Raw genomic sequence first — 24,854 nt, 5'->3', positions numbered from 1 at the left:
TGCAGCCATATCAATGAAATACTGAGCCATTTGCTACGCCTTAAATCCTCTCAAATTCTCTGTCTCTGTTCCCTGCCATTGGATCTCTTAACTGGGCTATCTCATTGAGCCTCAGTGGAAGACAGGATGTGCATACTCCTGCTGGGACTGGATATTCCAAGGTGCAATGGAACTCAAGGTGGGGTTGAGCTTCCCTTCTATTAGGAGGGTTTTGTAAGGAAGGGACTGAGAAGAGAGGAGAGAGGGGGGATATGACCAGGCTGTAAAGTGACTTACAGAAGAAAACGTTGTAAAAAATGAAGAATGGGTTTATGCATATTAAGCCTGGCCACTCAGAAAGGAGGAAAGACGTATGAGAGGAAAGTGGTGGTGCACACCTTAGAGGCAGAGCAAGCTTTCTGAGAGACACATCAGGACAACTTCTCTTGAAACTCTGCACTTATTATATTGTCGAACACCCTTAAGTTCTAGTTCTCTGAATATTCTTTCTTCTTGCCAGGTTTTGGGAATATCGCTCACTATGTGTATAATTTGTGACTGTGGCTCTGTCTTTAGTGGATTCTGTACATATTGCATCTACTTATCAGATTTCCATTCACACGGTCCCTCCTATGTAAGGTTCCCAGGATTTCTGTAGACTTTCTTGGGAGTCCTACCTGGAACTCCAATGCATCCTGTATGTCCTTTACTGTGGTGATCAACACAGACTGTGGAAACTGTTTATACAGTTACCTATGCTCCCCGCCACCGCCTCCCTAATGTATATGTGAGATGGTGCTAGCAGGCAGAACCATTTTGAACAAGTCTTTACTGTTGTTCCATAAATCCCATGTCTAAATATGATTAGTGCATATACGATATGTATTTTGTGCATGTGTGCGTGTGTGCTTTCTATGGATTTTATGCAGAGTAAAAACATCTGGTTTATTACAAATCATTGCCAATACTTATCACTTCTTTTTATCTCCATTAAACTGCTTTTAATTATGATAATGGTTTATTCTACCAGACTTTCCTTCTGTGGATATGATATAACTTCCAGCATTTCACTAATTTTAGTATACTAGTTTAACTCTCATCCATGTGTCATTCTGTAAGTCCATTCCAAAGCAATAACACACCATAAAATGCCATCTGCCTCAGCCCACCAAATATTCTTTCAAATTCACACAACTTAAAGGGCCCTACTTCACCGGGTTTTGAATTTCAAAAGAAGTGTAAACTCAATCTAAGTCTTTCTAAATATGGATAACCCTATTAGTCCAGTTTTATACTCAATTATTTTTTGTTTATAATATTTACATTTACATGCTTAAGCATAGTCAGTGGATTCTACTCTGTGCTTTCATTTTAGAGGAAATGAATGCTCTCCTATGTGTAAAACAAATTCCTTTACGTCCTGGAGAAAGTTATTTTAAATGAAAGAGGAAGTTCTACAATAACATACATTTTAGGACTTTTCAAAGTTTACTAAAGTAGGATTTTTATATTCCCTGAAAAAAAGTGTGTGTGTGTGTGTGTGTGTGTGTGTGTGTGTGTGTGTTTCTAGATGTTTAGTAACATCTTTTGACATGTTTTCAAATTGTATCAAATAGTTGTCTATGGTCCCATCCCTAAAGGAAAAGCAGAGGTGACCAATGGCTGCAGAGAGAAGGAGAATCAGCTTCCTACAGGGCCAGCTGAGCCTCTGCATGGGTTCTCCAGTGACAAATTGTCAGACTGAACACATGAATATACAAGCTATGCTAATTAGACTAAAGAGACTCAATAAGCTGGACACGAATGCATGGTGTGTGTGTGTGTGTGTGTGTGTGTGTGTGTGTGTGTGCGCGCGCGCGCGGGCGGATGTGTGTGTTTGTGCTTGTGCTTGTGAGTATGTGGGGTATGTATGTGGTGTGTGTGTATGGCTGTGTGCATGGTGTATGAGTGTATATGTGTGTTTATGTATGTGTGCATATATGTATGTGTATGTGTATGTGTGTTTATATGTGTGTGTGCATTTGCTTGTTTGTGTGTGTATGTGTGTGTGCATGTACATATTTAACTAATATTTTTAAAGTGATCATGAATTTATGCTCTAGGGGGTGATATATCGGAGGTGGAGGAAGGAGGAAAGGATGAGTGTGGCATCAATGAACTTCTCAAATCAAATGTACATTAGCTATGCTGCCACCTAATCTGTCTCTTTACCTTTTCTCATAAAATGGAACAAAATTCTTTATGTTTTGTAATATAGTCTAAACACTTGTGAGAGAAAACATGTTAAGTGAATGTCTCATTACTTAATCATCCTATTATCATCATTAAATAGATTTTTTTTTCATTGTCTTTGCCACTAAAGCTACATCTGCTGAGCTGCTCTGGGGCCTGCCATTATCCAGCATACAGACATACACCTGCTAAAATGCACCTTCGAGAAAACATGTGGATTCTGCATTTTGATTAGGACAGTAAAGCCTAATGGTGAACATTTTAAAGGAAATGGGCATTGATTACCTCTTCTGTGATAACAGGATCAATATGTTTCCAACTTATTAAGTCCTAAAAGCTCATAACCTATGGCTAATATTTAAATCAAGACATCTGTTTCTACCCAATTCTGCAATCCACTTGCTTACAAATATTAAACAAAGCCCTCACTGCTTGAGAGCCATGAAAGAAACTACAGTTTCTCTGGTTGAGAGAAAAACTCAACAAATGTAAGCAGTTCTCCTTTAAAAGAAATTGGAAAGAAAATACCTTGGCAAACCACACAACTTCTTCAATAATTTCTTAATTATTAAATTAAAAATAAAAAATACTGAAATGTTCACTTTTGCCTCTTGAATCCTACTAAGCATCCTTAACAGGACCCTGAAGTAGAAGGTTCTTTGGTGTAAGTGTATATTCACACAGGTAATCCACACACCTTAACTCACTACGGCTATTTTATAGCACTGCATATGAATGTAATACTAGCATTGGAGTCATTTACTAAAAATTTAAAATTAAATCTCCTACATGAACTTTATACATTGATATCTGACCTCCCTTCAAAGCATGAATAATTCTTGTCTCTACCCTGGGAAGTGGTCTATTTTAATGGCCTCTGGGTGTGAAAATCTGGATTTCAGATTAGCATTTCTCTTTTCTATATGACTTTCCTTAAATAATAAGCATTAACTCCTGTCACTTGTAAGAACAGTGGCAATAATAGTCTAATGTGATTTGTGGGTAAAATCACTGTAAGCCCTGTATAATACCCCATGCCATCCCCCATCAAGAGCATGACCAATGACTTATGAGCAGTCAAGTGTAGATATGATCTTCAAAATAACTATTCTTCAAAATTCACATGAAATCTAGCAGACCATTCATGAATTACTGATAACATCAGCATGTATATACATGCTTATGTGCATTGTATATACACATGAATGTATTAAACCCCCTACAACTCATAGACTTCACAAATTATTCATGTAATGTCTCTATGCATTTCAACAACATATCTCTATTGTAGAAAGATGTCACCAGTTCACGTTAAAGGACAAGTGTGATTGTGTGATTACATGGAATAGGGTCCTATCCCAAGAGAATATGTCTCCCAAACTATAGCTAAATTAAGAATATTTAGAGAAAGTAACAAAGCAATTCCATTGTTCTTAAATATTTACCATCTCTCTGTTGAGACCCAGTGAACTTAGGAATGAAACTGAACTATAGATAACTAATTTAAAAAGAAGTTACTGATAGAGCAAAGAAATGCCTGGGACCTTACTCCTCAAACACTGGAACTATCAAGCATGCAGTCATTGTGGGATTTTTCATTTAAGAAAATGAGGTCTCCTGTAACATGAGTATTTGCTAACTTTAAGAAATCAACTACTAATCATGCTTCTATTTAAAAAAATAAACTATTTCTAGGTAATTCTTATTTTTTGAAATTTACCACATTTTTATTTTTAAAAGTACCATTTTTAACCCACAAATATAGTAAAACATATGGTATTGATAGCTTTAAAAACTACAGATGTGTAAGAATATAATTTCAGTTAATGTGTATTTTATTTCTTCACTTATTTATTTATTTATTTAGTTTTTGAGCCAGAAAATCTCTGTGTAGCTCTTGCTGTCCTGGAACTCACTCTGTAGAGCAGGTTAGCCTCAAACTCACAGAGATCTCCCTGTTTCTGACTCCTGACTGCTGGTTGTGGCGTGAGCCACAACCGTCGAGGAATATAGATTTCTTATAATAAATACAGAAGAAAATAAGACATATATGACAAGAAGGAAAGCCCAAGTGAGGATGCTCAATCACACTTAGAAGGTAGGACAAAATAGGCACTGGAGACAGAGGGAAGGAGGGATCTCGGTGGGAGAGGGGGTGGGGAAAGGGGGCAGGACCAGCTATCGGGAGAGACAGTAGAGAAACCCAGACAGCCAGGAGAATGAATGGAAATACGCCAGAGCTGGTGGTTAGGAGACTCTTCTAAAATGTCCCAAAGATCTAGGATGGACGAGGCTCCCAGGACTCAATGTGGGTGACCCTATCCAAAATGCCAAAGAGTGGGGCTATTGAACCCAAAGAGACTACCTCCAGTAGTTAGAGAATAGGCCCAGTGGAGAAATAGGGACACCAACCCACCTTCAAAAGATGTTGTCCCCAAATTGTTCCTGTCTAAAAGAAATGCAGAAACAAAAATTGAGCAGAAACTGGCATGTTTGCAAGAGAAGACTGACACTTCTGGTCTCAGAAGGAAAGGATGTGCCAAATCCTGTAGAGACATGGTATCCCAGGAAGGTGGAAAATGTTAGGGATAGGCAAAGGAAAGGGGCCATGGTGGAGGAAGAACTCTGCAAGGGGATCCTGGAGGGGGCAACAATTGATCAATAATAATCAAAAAGGAAGAGATATGAAAGTTATTACTCAAGCAATCATAGGCATTTGACAGGTTGCTGAAACTACATGGTTCTATAGGAGTTTCTATCCCCTGTGAATATAATCCCATATTTCTACAACCACTTTAGGAACAATAAGTTCCATTTCAGAATGATGACTTAAAGAGAAACTGAAAACAGTAGTTAATTTTGTTCCCCCTTTTAGTTTCTATACCACAAATATCAATAACAATAAAAAAATGAATGGGCATCTTGGTCATGCCCATTTATCCATAACTAGCCCATAAAATGTCAGTGCTTAAACCCAAATTTATTTACATGAAAATATTGCAAAGAAATAAAAACACAAAAGAGTAGGGGCTAGTTATTTTATGTAAAAGGAAAGAGATATTTGGAATTCTAGAAGTAAGGAGGTGGACCAGATGGATATCATAACCCAAAGAAGGAAAGAGATAGACCAGATGGATATGAAAACCCACAGAAGGAAGAAAATTAATTAATCTGAACAACAGAGAAACAAATGGGCAGATTCAGAAAGGCCAATTAGAACAGCACCTCTCAAACTACCTAATGCTGACTCCCTCCAATACAGTTCCTCAGGTTGTGATGATCCCCCAACCATAGTATTATTTTCCTTGCTACTTCATAATTGTAGTTTTGCTGCTGTTACGAACTGTAATGTAAATAATTATCTGATATGCTGGAGATCTGATATGTGACCCCTGTGAAAGAGTCCCTTGACTCTCAACCCACATGAGAAGTGCTGCATCCAACTTAAAAAAAAGTATTTGTCATGAGAAGCCAAGAAAGGGATGTCAGACAAAAATGGGAATTAACTGTAAACAATAGTCAGGAACACTATGTGGGGAGTAGCCGAGGCATTAAAGAAAGAAGATTTTTGTGGTGGAAGCAGCTAGACATCTCAGCAGTGGTAATCACACAGGCCTACACAGGACAACACAAGACACAACAAAGCTGTTCTGGGTGACTCTGACAGTAGAGTGGCTGTTTTAAGGCAGTGGTAAAGACACGGGCTAAACTGAAGGGTTTCAAGGAAGTAAAGAAAAATGAAGGAATGAGATGCAGATTAATAACATCAGACACTTGAAAGACACAGGGGAGGGTAAGTGTCAAGGAAGATTAATATTATTACTTTTGCAAGTGAAACACATTCTATTTCTTTTAAGTTATTCATGTGGAAAAGGCAGCTACAAGAATAAACAGAAGTGGGAGACCCGAGGAAAGAATGTTTCCATACAAGCCAACAGTGTATGAGAAGCACAGGTGACATAGATATGGGTTAACCTTGAAAGAACATGATCAGTCCTTTGTTATTAAAAGAATGTGAGGATGGATATGGGGTCTGCATGTGAGGATGGACATGGAATCTGCATGTGAGGAAGGACATGGGGTCTGCATGCGATGATGGACATGGGGTCTGCATGTGAGGATGGACATGGCGGCTGTGTGTGAGGATGGGCATGGGGTCTGCATGTGAGGATGGACACGGGATCTGCATGTGAGAATGGATATGGGGTCTGCATGTGAGGATGGACACGGGGTCTGCATGTGAGAATGGACATGGGGTCTGCATGTGAGGATGGACATGGAGGCTGTGTGTGAGGATGGACATGGGGTCTGCATGTGAGGATGGACATGGGGTCTGCATGTGAGAATGGACATGTGGACTGCATGTGAGGATGGACAGGGAGGTCGTGTGTGAGAATGGACATGGGGGCTGTGTGTGAGGATGGACACGGGGTCTGCATGTGAGAATGGACATGGGGTCTGCATGTGAGGATGGACATGGGGTCTGCGTGTGAGAATGGACATGGGGGCTGCATGTGAGGATGGACATGGGGTCTGCATGTGAGGATGGACATGGGGCCTGCATGTGAGGATGGACACGGGGTCTGCATGTGAGGATGGACATGGGGTCTGCATGTGAGGATGGACACGGGGTCTGCATGTGAGGATGGACATGGGGTCTGCATGCGAGGATGGACACAGGGTTTGCACGTGAGGATGGACACGGGGTCTGCATGTGAGAATGGACATGGGGGCTGTGTGTGAGGGTGGACATGGGGGCTGCATGTGAGGATGGACATGGGGTCTGCATGCGAGGATGGACATGGGGGCTGCATGTGAGGATGGGCAAGGAGTATGGAAGCATGAATAGGAAGGAAGTCTGTGTAAGACGTGCATGTAATCTGCATGTGGTAGGAACACAACAGAGCATATACAGAGACCCAATAATCACTGGCTAAGTGCGAAGGCACTGTAGGCTGAAGATGCTTGATGAGGCCTGCCTTCATCATTGAAAGAAAAAAAATACCTAGGCTGACAAGTAACCATTGATGGGGAGGGGCATTTAAAAAATTCTCTCGCTGCAATCATGTGCTATGAGAAACTCTCCCCCCAATTTGTTTATGAGTTAAAATTTCATGCATTCAGCATTGATTCAAATGGCAAAGCAGGAATTATTTTCCTTTTCTCATCAAATCCAGTACCAATGTGGTCAAGCAAACATATTCAAATGCTAAAATATGTGTTTCTTATATTTATATAAAGTCCTCCCCTTTCTACTGTAAGCATGATTATTTACCTCAAAGTATTTGTCTGGTAGGCATTGCATTTCCCATTTTACAGATGGGGTGGGGAGGAAAGAGTATCATACAGGAAAGCAAATGCAACTCCATTACTTCTTAGAAGGTGGAAGTGCCAGGACTCAGCACAGGATGTGTTACGGTCTGAAGTGGATTGTTTTACTATGCTATCAATTGGTTTGAATGCAGACTGAAGATATAAAAATAATTTAATTTTTGCCTGTGTCTGTTTTTATTTTTAAAATGTAAAATAAGATTATACCTAAATCAACAGAGGGAAAAGAACATTATATTCATCAAGAAGAAACTCAACTGAAATAGTTGTGTGAGTAGATTTTTCTTTTCTTAACCAGAAGATGATTTTAGGCACAGCGTCAGTAAGTCCCACAGCTTACAACCTTGCCTGACTCCACGGAAAACATATAGGGACTATGATCTAAATTTTAAAGTGACCCTTACTGAGAATTTAAATCTAGCTCAGTTTTGATATGTTACCATTTGTGATTAAGTACAACTTTGTGTTATCTTCCTATTTATAAAAATCCATATATTTTATCGGTAAACATAAAGGTTAACTGCAGTTGTCAGGACAACTTTCACAGAACTCTGAAGATAGTACCTAGATTAGCACAGAAACTACTTGTATTTGTCAATCTTTGATTCCACCTCACCACCAATTAGCTGATTCATTGACTAATCCGTTAATATTTGTGAAGAACACAGACTAGAAAGCCTTGTCTGAGTCATTTTCACTTGAATTAGTAATACTTCTGAAAGTATTAAATGCCACAATTGAATGGAGAAGAGTGACTCTGCCACCCAGCATGTTCAACTGAAAACAAGCATAGGTTCACATGCATATTTCACATACAAGACCCAAGCCTTCGAAGTAGTTCAATAGACGCATCCTCACAGAAGCAGGGGGATGGGGAGAGGTGTTGGGAGAGGGGGGAAAGGGGATAACATTTGAAATGTATAATCAACATAAAATATCCAAGAAAAATAAAATTTTAAAAAGGATTAAACTGTTGTCGGAAATCATGGTTATTCTTGGTTATCACTGCTCAGAAAACATTTTGAAAGTGTTATAGTCAAACATAGGCACTTCAGTAATTAAAAAAAGAAAAAAAAAAGAATTAAGAGTATGAGTCTCTGTCCACTATACAGCATCATGTAGATTCCTAAAATCATGCTATAGTGAAATAAATGTATTATTATCACATTGGATTATACTAGGAAGGAATGAAAACATGCCAAAAAGTGTTCAGTGGTTGATTTTTTCTTTCTGTTCTAAATGGGAAAACATGACTCTTTTCCGCAGCAGGCTTCTGAGAGTGAATACGAATTCCAGAAGCATTCAGATCTCCTATCCTCACTGTTTTCATTGAGACAAGAAAACTGGGCCCAGGGAAGGAAAGCTTACAGAATTCAGGTTAAATAAACATGGAATTAAATGAGTGTAGCATAGATACAAATAACATCATGTAACTCCAATGCTAAAGCAGAATTGGACCTGGGCCAGAACTTTCGGGACCATGCTGGGTTTGCTCCGTTAGCAGATTCAGAAACGTCTTCCGTAACAAACGGCTAACTACATAAAACTGTAACTACAGTATGGAAGTTATTTTAATCAAATGCATTATGCAAAACCTTTAACCCATATTATTCAAGATCTGCCATGACTAACAGTCAAAATCACAAATTATTTGTTTTTAATTTTTTTAAATATGACCCCTACTGAAAACACAAACCAGAAACAAATGGACTGAAATACAATAAAAACAACCAAAAGAGGTCATTTGCAGCCCACAGCCTTGCACACTAAATGAAGCAGGCACAAGTGAGGAGAGGTTTGTGTCTGTCACTAAGGAGAAGGCAAAGTAAGGCACTGTGAGAGCTCAGTGCTTCTAGAAACTCATCCCAAAGAATGGAATCATCTGGATCATTTTTATTGCCCACCTCAGTCTCAAGACTGTCTGCACAGCACTGCTGACGTGCACTCCAGTGTGCACCTTCCTTCCCTTGGAGTATGTGTGTCAAGTTTATTTATAGACAATGCCTTCGAATGCAACGTTTCCAGGTATGAGAAATAAAATCTCTACGGTGATCCTAGAAACCTTCACAAATAGCCTTTGAGAAGACAATGGAAAAAAATCTATAATGCAACACGTGCATTATGATTCGCTGAGACTCCAAAGCACACTCACCTTTCACTCTAGTGAGCATGTGTAAAGAGGCGGGTAGAGTTACAGAACTGATGTGGGCCCTGGACGTCTTTTTATGGAACTATCTGACTACTCTAGGATTACCGCCGCCACCTCTTTCCTCCTCTTGTTCTCTTTTCTCATTAGGAATTCTCTGAAATTTAGGCACCCTCTTTGTTTCTTAGTGAGATGCTTTTCTAGCCAGGAGCTTTTTTAAAATAACCCATTACAAAAGCAGGCCATGCTTCCCCCTGCTGGGAAAAAATTAAATTACAAGGTGCATTAGAACAATTTTCCTAAGTCTCAAGCAACCTTGTGTTTGGGAAAGAAAGAAACAGCAGGAAAGCAGATACTTAGTGGTCTCTTAACTGTTTCACTGGTCAAGAATATGCACCACACCTCACTCTAGTAAGGCTTTTATCTACATCTTTTAGTTCTGTAAGTTTTAAAAGTACAATTAATACACATTAATAACCGATGGGCCAATTATTGAACCCTCTGTCCCAAAGAGAGCTCCGGTTATCAGGTCAGAGAAGATTATGAATCTGTTTTCATTGCTCATTGAATGGAAACACTTCTGAAGAACGGAGTGAAGCAAACAATCAAAGAATACAGTTTTAATCTGTCCATGTTTATTGAGTCAATATCTTCCGATATGCAGCCGTTGTTCTCCAACGGCAGAGAAGAGCGTCGTTCATGACTTTAGTTTTTCAGTTTCATTTATTATCATTTGATTATTAGGTTGTGGTATGCAGGGTTGCATTTCACTGCCTAACTACAAAGCCAGCTTCTCCCCGTGAAAACAGTGTGAGTATTTAGAATCTTCCACATTTTTCCTGGCAGTCTTTCACGAGATACTTTGTTATTACGGGTTATAATAAATAGCAACCGCTAAAAATGCCAAAGTAAATCTAATGTCTCTGAATCATCTGAGGAGTAAATTTTTTCCTAAGATGCACAACTAAATCTCAAATGTATTTTAATGCTGAGGAGCTGGAAGAGAGAAAGATGTCACTGATTCTTCTAGTGGGTAAGACCTCAAGATCCTAAGCTGCAGGGTAGCCAGTCTGAGGAGGAAGCACTTCATCACTAACGAAACGTTCATCCAAAAATTCAGCAGTCGTGTTAAATTGGAGAGTGCAGGGTACCAGGTACCAGAGATGACTTCACTTGCTACCATTGCTTCACATAGATGGAATAATTGGGGTTAATATTTCTGATGGAGAAGTTTTCATGTGCACCTTTTCTCAAACGACCTCTCAAAGCAATGCAAAAGGCAAGACATAGATGTTCCTCTGGGAAACGAATCTCCGCTACAACACAGGTACACAAAAGAAAACGCACACCTGGTTTAAAAACCAGTTGGTCAATTATGGAGCGTTCCGAGGAACCAATATCTTGCATACTACCCAGCCATCACGTTTCGAATACGTTTATAAGCACTTTAGCCTCTGCTTACCATGCTCACATAAATATACGAACATGCATACTTTACTGTTGATTAATTCTAAGACTTTCCAGGGGGAAATAGCAATTAAAGGGTATTAAAATCACTTCGAAACATAGAAGGAAAAAAATACAATAAATAAATAACGCTGATCTGTGACCAAGATGCTCTCAGAACACTCCACGGATCTCATTTACTCCTGTACTGCTTTTGCTGTCTTCTGCAAAGTGAAAAGGTACCGATGAGCCACCTGACACTTGCTGGTTTCCCTGTCCAGGACCCTAACAGGTCGCACCACCCTGCCATTAGACCTCAGGGCTAATTGAGCCTCGGAAGAGCCTGGCCAGCAGCGCTGCGCTCCAGCATTCGGAAGCAGCTCTCAGAGACAGTTTCTACCCAGCGGAGCGCTCGCCCTCCCCAACTTCGCCCTGTCGGGGCTGGCGGTCGCCGGGGCCGGTCCTACCTTCCGCCAGAAGGCGCGACGCGTGCACAAAAGATGGATCAAGGCTATCCTTCTCTGCCATCAGCTCAGGCAAGTATTTCTCTTCTCCCATAGCGCGGACTTCGGACCGTGGCCGGCCAGGCGCAAATCCCGCCTGCTCGGACGCCTCGGTCCCTGGTTCCCCCAGGAACCGTCCTTCCTGCGGTGAGCGCAGCTCTAGCGCCTCGGGCTGCGCAGACCGCGCTGGTACCTGCCTCTCCCGCGCCCCAGCCTGGCTCCGGCCGCGGCCTCAGCTGGAGAGGATGCCCGCGCGGCCCGCCCCCGCCAGCCTCCTATTGGAAGCGGGGTCCGGGGGCGGGGCGCCCGCGGAGGCGGTGGACTATCATTGGCCGGGGCCTCACGTCGAGTCGCCTGAGTGGCAGGAGGCTGCTGCGGAGGGGAGGGGTGTACGAAGTGCAGGAGCACTCTCCAGGCCGCCTTTGCGGTCCCGGTTCTCAGGCCTGGCCAGTGCTGTGGAGTAGGGGCTGACTGTTAGGCAGGCAGGATGGTGAGAGAGGGAGAAATTGCGCTCCAGGAACACAGAAGTGAGCACTTCACCAGGGTCCCCACAGCACAGGTGTCTCTCCCCTGGCGGATCGCAGGCTCATGGGCAGGGTTGGAAATCCGAGGCAAAATGTGGGCTGTGTTTCCCATGACCTACATCATGAGGCAGAAGGATGTCCACTGATGTACAAATGAAGAAGTGCCTGGATTCTATACTAGAGCAAAACGCTTCCAGTGTACATCACCGTAATACAGAATTAGTTCTAGGGATCCACCCATCCCTGTGGTGGAAAATTTGCTCACTGTGTAAACTTAGCGGGGAGGATTGTGAATGAAAGAAGCTAGATGGTGTCTAACTTCTGTCACTCTGATGTTCTCATATTTTAAACCTGATTGAGTCTCTTTCCCTGCCTTGGGAATGTTGCTAAAATATTTTATATCTCCCCTACCTTTATTCAAATGAGCATTTTGCCCCCAAGGATCACCAAGAAAGGAGGAAAAAATGTTTCCTCCCCTTACAGATGGGACCCCTGAATTGTACCTTAAATACTTCAAATGAAAGGAGTCTTTTCTCACTTTGAGGTTGTCTTTCCCCTAACATTCCCTTGTCAATTCTTCTACCTGTTCAACTGGGTAACTTTCCGGGTATATAAAACCTACTGGACGTTTCCTAACTTCTCTTATTCTATCCACAGTGTTCCTGTAATGGTTTATTTTAGATGAACTTGGGATATTATGTTGACTTTGTGTGACATTTTGAAAAGTTATCATGTTTCATATCCAGTAGATAACTCACTCCAGCTCCCAAAAACACTGAGCAACAAGGGCCCAGAGATAACCAGATTTTGCTTCTGTAGTTGATGTAACATACCTCATAGCTGTGCCTAAGCTGAGGAGAAAATTCAAATCTAACCAGGAGGAAGCTTCAGGAGGCAGGGTTTACCCTACCCTCCCATATGCTAGATACTTATATACTGTGCATCAATCCAATTAGTGGTTATACATACTGAAAGGGGTCTAGAGACCGGACAATGCGATAGACACATTGTGTTGTGTTTTCTCTCACAGTGGGGACCTGTTCTAATGAGTGATGACAAAGGGAACCGTAAACACATGGCAAATGTCAGAAATAATACTAGATTTAGACCGAATCCTAATCTTTAGGATAGTTTGTGAATTTAGTGCATGATGGCCATCATAAAATAAAAGTGAGCTATAGTGACCCTTAGAAACCAATTTTGTTCTAATTCACTTCCAGAGTATGAGCAATCAAAGGCAAAACCCAAATGCCCTGGTCAGGTGCCCTCCCCCACATTCATACCCATGTGCTCCCAGTAGGTGACTCCATATCACTGTGTTGTCCCCTGACTCATATAGTTTGTGGCCACTAAAACTGTGCATTAAATATTTTAAGAGCAACCTTAGGGTGGAGAACATCTTATAAATACAAATGCAAATAAATTGATAACCTATAAATAAATTATGATTGAATAGAGTATTCGTGGTTATACATAAATAAATTATAACTGTAACCGTCCCTCTTCTGATGCTAGGAAGACTCAAATCATACCTTAATTGATTTTCAACCTGAGTTCTAGTCCTGAAAGACAATTTAAAATTCAATTTTGCTTATTGTTCTATTATTTCAAAGGTGCTTTATTATGAAAAATGCTCCAGAGGATGCATGAGGCACACATTCTATAGAATATGCTCTGTGATGAATATGGAAACTGCATTTTTAATCCCTTCACACATCCTATGACCATCCAAGAAATTTAATCAGCTTATCTTGCTACATTAGTAGAAACTACACATTATACATTATTAAATAAGGTACAGCATTTGTAGTTCATTGATTGTTTTAGTCAACCTTTTGGATAACACACTGCCACAGAATGTATTCACAATGGCAATCTGGACAGACTGATCAGTCATCAAGAGTCTTTGTTCCCCTGTTGGGAAGACTGGACTCCTTGCACCCTCTTAGCAGGCTTAGTTTGTCAAAAACCCCTCTGATGCCATCTGTACAGTGGGCAGACCCAAGAGGATCGCTAGGGCTAACTAACTGTCTTCTGGTCTAGCGAGACATAATGAGCCACATTATAGGGAGGGAGGGACAGTCCCTCACAGGATTAGATGAAGGATGTGGTTGCTTTTCCGGCCCCTAAGCTCACACAGGAGCATCAACTCACAGAAATGCGTTCAAAGAAAGAAGGTAGGAGAGAGGGAGGGAGGAATGAAAGAGAGAGAAAGAAAGAAAGAAAGAAAGAAAGAAAGAAAGAAAGAGGACAAGAAAGAGAGAACAAGAAAGGGTGGAGAGAGGGGTGGAGGGAGGGAGAGAAGGAAGGAAAGAGGAGAAAGAGAAAAAAGGAAGGAAACAGAAAAAGAAAGAAGGAACAAAGCAAGCAAGGAAGAATGACAGATTAACAAAATTGCCAGTAATTGGTAATTTGTGAAATGATACGGAAACAACTGTCCCCTATTCATGTGTGTAATCCTTGCTTCGACTTCTACTGAGCAGGCATATTGTCTAGTAAAACTGAGAACTGAAATGCCAACTGGGTATTCTGAGCTTTTGGACTGATATCTACTTATCAATGACTGCATACCATGTGTGTTCTTTTGTGATTGGGTTACCTCACTCAGGATATTTTCTGATTCATCCATTTGCCTATGAATTTTATGAAGTAATTGTTTTTAATACCTGACTAATATTCCATTGTGCAAATTCATAATATTTTCTGTATCCATTCCTCTGTTGAAGGGCATCTGGGTTCTTTCCAGCTTTTGGCTATTATAAATAAGGCTGCTATGAACATGGTGGAGCTCAGAACACCCAAGATATAACTTACAGAATCTCAAGAAGGAGGAAGACCAAAGTATGGATGCTTCAGTCCTTCTTAGAAGGGTTAACAAAATATTCACAGGTGGAAATAGGGAGACAAAGTGTGGAGCAGAGACTGAAAGAAAGGCCATCCAAAGACTGAAAGAAAGGCCATTCAGAGACTGCCCCACTTAGGGCTCCATTCCATATACAGTCACCAAACACAGAAAGTGTTGCAGATGCCAAGAAGTACAGGCTGTCAGGAGCCTGATATAGTTGTCACCTGAGAGGCTCTGACAAATACAGAGGTGGATGCTGGCAGCCAACTGTTGGACTGGGTTCCCATTGGAGGAGTTAGAGAAAGGACTGAAGGAGCTGACAGGGTTTGCAACCCCACAGAAAGAACAAAAATATCAACCAACCAGACACCACAGCCCTCCCAGGGACTAAATTACCAACCAAAGAGTACACATGGGGGAACCCATGGCTCCAGCAGCATATGTAACAGAGGATGGCCTTGTTGGGCATCAGTGGGAGGAGAGGTCTTTGGTCCTGTGAAGTCTTAATGCCTCAGTGTAGGGATATGCCAGGGCAGGGCTGTGGGAGGGAGGGAGACAGGGGAGCACCCTAATAGAAGCAGGGGGAGGAGAAGAGGGGAGGGGTCTCTGGAGGGAAACCTGAAAAGAGGATAGCATTTGAAATGTAAATAAAGAAAATATCCAATAAAAGAAAAAAAGTGTTAAATGATTAACTTTCATTGGCTCACAGATTCTCATTAGTGAAAAACCTCTATTTTGATGTTTAGTTTCTTTTAATTCCATTAAACACACAAGTCATCTGTTCGTGCACATCTCCAATGACTTCCAAAATACACTTTAGGATCATAAGAAGGAATGGGGAAGCCTGGCAAATGTCTCACCAGGTCTAAATACTTACTCCTCAAGAATTGCATGAACATAACATAACCCCTCCCACACCCAATAACACTAATATAAAATAAGGAACTTTTTTGTGGGAATGAAGAGTGGAGACATGTTTGTATAGACTATCAAAAGCAGTGATATATATATATATATATATATATATATATATATATATATATATAGAGAGAGAGAGAGAGAGAGAGAGAGAGAGAGGAGAGAGAGAGAGAGCAAAAGATCTCTCTTTTCAAATCCTCTGCTAGGAGGAGGAGTTAAGGAGAGAAGTTGGGGTGAATATGACCAAAGTATATTGCATTAAAATCTCAATTTGAATAATAGAGTAGGAAAGGAAAAGTCAGTCACTTGTAATGGGTTAAGAGTCAAAATGTGCTATATACTAATGTGTCACAGAATAAGTTAATATGTACCCGTTATATCCTAAATATATGCCTGCTGGTTTTAGAGAAATTTAAAATAGCCATGGCATGCCTTAGGTGAAATGTGTGTAAGTTAAATATGGCAGAAGAGATATAAAAAAAAGAAAGAAAGAAAAAACCTCTGGTAGTTGAGGGTTGGTCACCAACTTGTTAAAACAGTGCTGTTCTGAATACTCATAATTTGAGCAAAGGGCCAGAAAAAAAAAAAAACCTGTGCTAATTATGAAACAACCTCATAATCTGAGTATACATTTCTAGTATTGAAATTCGTTGTTCAAAGCCCTGGTGCTGTTTGTGTTTTGATGCTGATTAAGCTTCCCCAAGAAGGGCTGACCAAGAAGAGGAGTGAACCTTCCCCTAATGAATAAAGATTTCTAGAAACAAAACACACGGGAAGGAGTAGGCGGGACTTCGCGGTTGGAGAGGGGAGGAAGAGATTGAAGGGGTTTTGCTTTTGGACAGGGAGAGCTTGGGGGTACATGTAGTGAAATAGAGGCCCTCGATTTCAGTGTTGGACAGTCCAGGATTCGCCACCAGAGGATTTACCTTAGAAAGGCTTACAAGTAAGTTGCTTGTTGTCTAGCCCAGCCATTGGGTTATCTGTTGACTCTAAACTAAGATTGTGTGATGTTTTCCTGATGGGAACTTAGCCAGTCAGGTGGAGGGATTTCAGAGCAGCAGGTCTGAGTCTGCTGAGGTGAGAACAGAACAGGCCCCCTGGTGGCCTGAGGTGATAGCACGGTTGCTCGGAGGTCATGGAGGTAGGGAGACCACAGAGTCCAGAGAGTAGCTGGACCTAGCACATGTTGGTGCATTTTTTAGTATTTCCCATAACAGAAAATCTCTGGTTTTGTGAAATTAACCAAGGTGAACCTCTGGATTGCTACCACCTTTGAGAATGGCACTGATAGGAGATTCCTAAGGTCACTGAAGCTGTCATTGTCATGCCAAGGCAAACTATTGCCTGGGTTCTAAATATTAAGTCCAATTAGCTGTTGACATCCCGTTAAAACCTCATACAGGTGTCAGGCACCTGAAGAGAATAATGAAATTGAAAATGACACGCCAATCCTTGTCTGGTAGTACACACATACGACCCCAACATTTGTGAGTTAAGGAAGGGGCTAGCCATGAGTTACAGATCAGACTTGACTACATAGAAAGGGTGTCTCAAGGAAAAAATATGCGAATGTGAAGAACTCATCCACCCTACATAAAGGAGAAAAATGGGAAACCATAAACATAGGGATTCAGAGCAATGGAACAGGTCGGGGTTTGTGGAAATTGTGAACATCAAAACAGTGTAAAGCTGATGAGTACAATTAAAATTATCTCAGTGTGAATTCAATACTGGATGAGATTCTGGGACAGGTTTTCCTATTTTTTTCTCCCCCTTAACAACCCTCACAAAACAAGAATAATATCTATGACTCTAGTCTCCTACATTTTCTTATTGCATGGTGATTCTATAAACAATTGCCTGTGGTTTTCAAGAAGCAGATAAGGTATCTGGGGAGTAAAGGGGCATCATATTCGATACTATTCTCAAATAAGAAAAAATAATAATTGTATAGACAGTACGGTAGAATATTATTAGCATTTGGGGATGATTGGATAAGTGACATTAATAAGACATTTCCATGATTTTGACACTATTGTATGTATTCAGAATAAAAGTGTATAATGAAATAACTTCAATAGATAAAACTCACAAATCACGTGTCACATCACACTTTACTAGCTTGCCTTGAAAATAACAGGCCTTCACTTCAGCCACACAGTGACAAGGAGAGTCTACATGGAATTCACAAATTGACTCAGAGGTTAGTAGTATTTTGAGCACACATAACTTCAGAAAATTGGAAATATACCCAAAAAAATGGGATAAATAAATAAGCGAATTTTCCATGTCTCTAAAGTCCAAACAAAAATATAAATTATTGTACTTTAGTTCAATTGTTCTTTCAAATTATGTTGACACATATTTATTAAAGCAAGACTGAAGTTGGAAAATAATGAGTGTGAGGCCATCCTGGGGTATATATTGAGATTCTGTCACACACACACACACACACACACACACACACACACACACACACACACTACATATATTAGATTATAATAGGCACTAGAAATAACAACCTCAGCCTGGGCTGAGGTCCAGAGGGAACCAATGGACATTTCAAGATTCTCAAGTTCCAGAAGGGTTTATTTAAGGCTATAGATAGGGTTTATTTAAGGGGAAGGCACTCCTGAGAATTGGAGAGATTCAGAACCTAAGGAGAGAGAGTAGCCATGAAAGTTTCAAATGTCTGTGGGCTGCATACGTGCGCCCTGCCTTCCTCAGCATCTGGAGATGGTAGGATTTCCTATGCATCTTCAGAGAGGCCCCAGTCACTCCCACAGTCCTCAGTTTCCTTCATATCTGAACCTTGATGCCTCCTTTTCTCTTCTACCATACTCTCCTACCACAATTTCCACTTGAGAACTATGGTACCGATTATTTACCAATCTTCAATAACCTCAGCCACATTGGTGAGCAGTATAATCCCCTGGTTAGGAGAAATCCCAAACTCTTCCTACGCTATTCGTGTGGTGGAGAAGTGGCTTTAGGTCCTTGCTGTGAGAGTGGCTAGAATCCCTGTATGACAGCACATTTACCTCCAAGGTGTCTTATCTTAGGAGAATCGTGCTTTATAGGATTTGAACTACAAAATCTAAGCATGAGTAGCAAAATTGCAGCAAACCTTGGTCCAAGAAAGATCAAGAGGCATCCTTACATGGTGATCACATGGAGTACAAAACCAACGAAACAAGGATCATGGTCATATGTAGAAAATGTGGTGCTAATAATGATAAGAAAATAGTAATTAAGGAAACTTAAATACAAAGGAAGGTTTCAACTACCTACGTGTATGTCAATAGGGCTTATGTTTGTATTTCATAATTGAAGGTTGTTTTTAAATATTTTTAGCCTTTTAGCATATTTTAAGCTATAGGTAGCTTTATCTTTAATGTTCTTGATTCAAGAATCTTGATATTTTAGAGACTCAAAAGTATTCTATTTTAGAAAACAACATGTAAGGCCTTTTAGCCTAGGTGGGGTAGGTATTTTTTGTCCCTGGGAAAATGTCAACAAACATAAGAAGATATCCTTCATAAGAATATTTATATCCATCCCAAGGATCATCTATCAGTTCCACTTCAGCTGTTACAACTTATAGGCATTTTATATGACCACATCTTTCAGATTCTGTCTGGAGATGACCAATGGGTCTAGTAATGTCCCCTAATTTTTTAAAAAAAAAAACATGACAATGAAAAGCCTAGTTGTATGTGACAACTGCTTAGAATAGAAGATAGAAATAATTCTTTGTTGTTGGGGCATCCCACTAGTACTAGCTACTATACAGGTTGTTAAGGAAGGAGTCTTGGATTATTAATTCAGAGACTGACAATCCATTGTTAAAGAAATTAACAATTAACAATTTTCCTGTCATCTCATGACTCATTCAAGGTTCCTCAACAGTATAAAATGAAAACAAAGGGGGAAAATGCTGTTGAAGATTAAGTTCTAATGTGGAGATAGTGGGATATGGGGAACCGAGATGCTGCATAAACAACCTATGTGGAAACCTGCAGTCTTTGGTTGGGGGGATCAATTAGATGAATAGTAAACATAGACGGCATGACAGGAATTATGGGAAATGCCCAGGATTAAAGGTTTACTTCTGGGTAGGGGAACTGGAGAGAGGAGATGGATCTTAGTGAGGGTTACTCTTGGTGTGAAGAAACACCATGACAGAAGAAACTTGGGGAAGAAAGGGTTTATACGACTTACACTTGCACAGCACTGTTCTTCATTGAAGCAGTACAGCACAGACACTCAAACAGGAAGGGATACTGGGGTAGGATGCAGAGATTGTGGAGGAACTGGCTTGTTTTAATGATGAGTTCTCTTTTTCTTTGCTTTTTTCTTTTCTTTACTTTTTCTTATTTGTTATTGGTTAATTTATTTACATTCAAATGTTACCCCCTTTCCCAGTTCTCCCTCCACAAGCTCTCTGTCCTCTTTCCCCTCCAGCTGCCTCTATGAGGGTGCTCCCCACCCACCCTGTCTTAGCACCTAGCATTCCCCTACACTGGGTCATTGAGCCTCCACAGGACAGAGGGGCTCCCCTCCCAGTGATGCTGGATAAGACAATCCTCTGCTACATATACAGCTAGAGCCATGGGTCTCCCCATGTGTACTCTTTAGTTAGTGGTTTAGTCCCTGGGAGCTCTGGGGAGTCTGATTGGTTGATATTGTTGTTTTTCTATGGAGTTGCAAACCTCTTAAGCTCCTACGATCCTTGTCCTAACTTTTCCATCGGGGTCCTTGAAATCAGTCAGATACATCCACATCTGTGTTGGTCAGGCTCTAGGAGAGCCTCTCAGAGGACAGCTATACCAGGCTCCTGTCAGTATGCACTTCTTGTCATCTGGTATCTGGGTTTGGTGTCAGCAGGTGGGATGGATCCCTAGGTGTGGCAGTCTCTGGATGGCCTTTCTTTCAGTTTCTGCTCCACTCTTTGTTCCTGAAATTCCTTTAGGCAGGAGGAATTCTAGATTAGTATTTGTCAGGTGAATAGGTGGCCCCATCTCTCAACTGGGGGCTCTACCTCTCAAATGGAAATGGTCTCTACAGGTCCTATCTCCCTTGTTCTCTCCTCAATGCAGGACTGAAGGATCCACATCCTGGTCTTCCCTCTCCATGTTCTGTGGATTGTATTATGGGCAATATGGGCATTTAGGCTAATATCCACTTATCAGTGAGTGCATACCATGTGTGTTTTTTTTGTGATTGGGTTACTTCATTCAGTATGATATTTTCTAGTTCCATCCATTTGCCTGCGAATTTCATGAAGTCATTGTTCTTAACTTCTGCATAGTACTCTATTGTGTATATGTACCACATTTTCTGTATACATTCTTCTGCTGAGGGACATCTGGGTTGTTTCTAGATTCTGGCTATTATAGGTAAGGCTTCTGTGAACATAGTGCAGCATGTGTCCTTGTTGTATGTTGGAGCATCTTTGAGTATATGACCAGGAGTTGTATAGCTGGGTCCACAGGTAGTACTATGTCCAATTTTCTCAGGAACTGCCAGACTGATTTCCAAAGTGGTTTTACCAGCTTGCAGTCCCACCAGCAATAGAGGAGTGTTTATATTTCTCCACATCCTTGCTAAATCCTGCTATGACCTGCATATTTGGTCTTAGCCATTAGGACTGGTGTGAGGTGGAATCTCAGGGTCGTTTTGATTTGTATTTCCCTGATGACTAAGAATGTTGAACACTTCTTTAAGTGCTCTTCAGCCATTTGAGATTCCTCAGGTTTAGAATTCTGCTTAGCTCTACACTCTGCTTTGTAATAGGGTTATTTGGCTCTCCGGGGTCTACCTTCTTGAGTCCTTTGTATATTTTGGATATTAGCCCTCTATCAGATGTAGGGTTGGTAAATACCTTTTTCTGATCTTTGGGTTGCCCTTTTGTCCTAAAGACAGTGTCCTTTACCTTACAGAAGCTTTGCGATTTTATGAGGTCCCATTTGTTGATTGTTGCTCTTAGAGCATAAGCCATTGGTGTTCTGTTCAGGAATTTTCCCCTGTGCCCAAGTATTGGAGGCTCTTCCCCACTTTCTCTTTTATTAGATTCAGCATATCTGGTTTTATGTGGAGGTCCTTGATGTGAGCCTTGTACAAGAAGATAAAGAATGAATCAATTGGCATTATTCCACATGCAGATCACCAGTTGAACCAGCACCATTTGTTGAAATTGCTATCTTTTTCCATTGGATAGTTTTAGCTTCTTGTCAAAGATCAGGTGACCATAGGTGTGTGGGTTCATTTATGTGACTTCAGTTCTATTCCACTGATCTACCTGCCTGTCTCTGTACTAATACCATGCAGTTTCAAATCTCTATTGCTCTATACTATAGCTTGAAGTCAGGGATGGTGATTCCCACAGAAGATCTTTTACTGTTGAGAATAGTTTTCAATATCCTAGGTTTTTTTTTTTCTGTTATTCCAAATGAATTTGAGAATTGCTCTTTCTAACTCTATGAAGAATTGAGTTGGAGTCTTGCATTGAATCTGGAGACTGCTTTTAGTAAAATGGCTATTTTTACTATATTAATCCTGCCAATCCATGAGCGTTAGAGATCTTTCCATCTTCTGAGGACTTCTTTGATTTCTTTCTTCAGGGATTTGAAGTTCTTGTCATACAGATATTTCACTTTTTTGGTTAGAGTCGCACCAAGATATTGTATATTATTTGTGACTATTGTGAATGGTGTTGTTTCCCTAATTGCTTTTTCAACCTTTTATCCTTTGAGTAAAGAAAGGCTGCTGATTTGTTTGAGTTAATTTTATATCCAGTCACTTTGTTGAAGTTGTTTTTCAGCTGTAGGAGATCTCTGGTTGAATTTTTGGGGTCACTTATGTATACTATCATATCATCTGCAAATAGTGATATCTTGACTTCCTCCCTCCCAAATTGTATCCCTCCAATCTTTTTTGTTTTCTAATTGCTGTGTCTAGAACTTTGAATACTATATTGAATAGGTAGGGAGGGAGAGTGGGCACCCTTGTCTTGTTCCTGATTTTAATGGAATTGGAAAAGTTACATTTCTTAGAAAACAAATATGGATGTCACTTCTCCAGTATATACCCAAGCATTATTCATGTAGTATCTTCTTTTCAGCTAAAGAGTTTTCTGAGGGAAAAGTTTACTCTGTGAAAACATGTCATTTCCAGAGTTAATGTTATTATTCAGAATTTTCTGTGTGTCTATAGAAATTTTCTCAGCTTTTTGGACACTCGGTTTTGTCTTGATTGTTGAGATTGCAAGGTAAGCTTAAACAGGGTGTCTGGGAACTCATTGCCCCCTTGTGTAGCTTCTGCCTATAGTCTGAATCACATTGATAAAATACGAATCTGACACTATCTGATATTAAGATAATTTTAATTAGCCTTTAATTCTAACAAACCTACCATATGTTTACCATCACTAAATTTTGTCTTTCATTAATCGTTCAGAGGCTGACTCAGACTTTTTATAGTGTCTTTAAGCTGTTTGGTTGTGTTTTCTCTCTCTCTCTCTCTCTCTCTCTCTCTCTCTCTCTCTCTCTCTCTCTCTCTCCTCAGTTTCTACTTTGAAACAATTCTTACATTCTACAAATCTATCCTGCAAATTATTCATTCTCTGAATGTATTTTCATTTTCTCTTTAACTTTCATGCATGTGTGGGGTAATACCTTTGATACCATTTCTTATTGGATAGTTATCATTTTTTTACAAAAATTATATTTTGTAAAATAATTTTGTTATTAATAAACGAACCACATTTTAGTGAAAATGCAAGCCTAAAGACAGCAAAATATGTTTACTAACTTAATGGAAAGTTTTGTTTTTACTGTTAAATTTAAATTAACCAGTTTTTGAGAAATTTAATACCTATTGTTACAGACTTTTAAAAACTACTATTCTTTAGAAGGATAGACAAGGTAGCTAAAAAGATACAAAGTAGTTAAAGTCAATGAAAATTTGACAATCCACCTTTGACTTGTTTTGGTCTTTTTTTTTTTTTGTAACTTATCACTGTACCCAAGTATATTAAATCACAGTGGTAAAATATTGATTTAAAACTCTTGACACCTAGGATTCCAGTACATGTGAAATCTCCCTGATTAGATCATCCTCCAAATGAGGGTAATCATCCAGGAGGGAAGGTTATACCATGCAACAACAGCAATCTGGTTTGGGAATTTTTTCTCTTGAAACAAAAATAACTTATTTAATCATAGTACTTCAGAAAGAATTCAGCAATTCAAGCACATTTCAACTTCTAATCATTCGTGCTACAAAATAATAAAGTGTTATTCATAACTAGGTGATTTGAATTAGAATGTGACTACTACTCTGTCCACTATAACGCTCATATTTTCATTTAAATGTATTCTGAAGTATGTATATCCATAATTATAACCATAATTAGGTTAGTCAATAAAGTATTGTCATCCACTTAAGTGAACATAACACACAAACAAATATATATATATACATATATAAACACACATATATGTATATATACATACACACACATATATGTATGTATACACACATATATGTATATATGTATATAAACACATATGTATATATACATACATATATGTATATATGTGTGCATACATATATACACATATACATATATGCATGTATATACACATATACATATATGCACACACACACACATATATATATACATATGTATATATATATGATCCTTACCTCTGTACTTAAAATACATTTGCCTGTTAGTGGTAGGGAAGTGGATTTTACAAGATTTTTTCCTTTATATTTTTCTGAGAAACTTAACGTAACAAAAAATTATCTACATAAAGCAGTCAAATAGAGATATTATGTGTAAAAATTGTTAATATCCTCCAGTGAATGCTGAGCATGCTCTCCAATAAGAATAAAACATAACTTAGCCAAAGTATTGCCAATAC

The 24,854-nt window shown here is 39.8% G+C and overlaps 1 protein-coding gene across 3 annotated transcripts in view; it reads right to left on the bottom strand.

The window, feature by feature from the left end:
• The window catches only part of Khdrbs2 (KH RNA binding domain containing, signal transduction associated 2), a 506,623-nt gene extending 494,770 nt beyond the window's left edge, over positions 1-11,853 (bottom strand). For 2 of the 3 annotated variants that reach the window (XR_015628455.1, XR_015628456.1), the window contains exon 1: positions 11,602-11,853. Coding sequence is in view for 1 of the 3 variants with exons in the window: in NM_133318.2 (NP_579852.1) it covers positions 11,602-11,692 (91 nt within the window). In the remaining 2 variants the exon portion in view is untranslated. The remainder of the gene's footprint in view (positions 1-11,601) is intronic. The other variant, NM_133318.2, reaches the window with a different exon arrangement.
• Between the last annotated feature and the right edge of the window lie 13,001 nt (positions 11,854-24,854).

Source organism: Rattus norvegicus, chromosome 9, assembly GCF_021556685.1.
Source record: "Rattus norvegicus strain SHRSP/BbbUtx chromosome 9, alternate assembly SHRSP_T2T, whole genome shotgun sequence".
NCBI lineage: Eukaryota > Metazoa > Chordata > Mammalia > Rodentia > Muridae > Rattus > Rattus norvegicus.
This window is presented reverse-complemented; position numbering and strand designations above follow the sequence as displayed.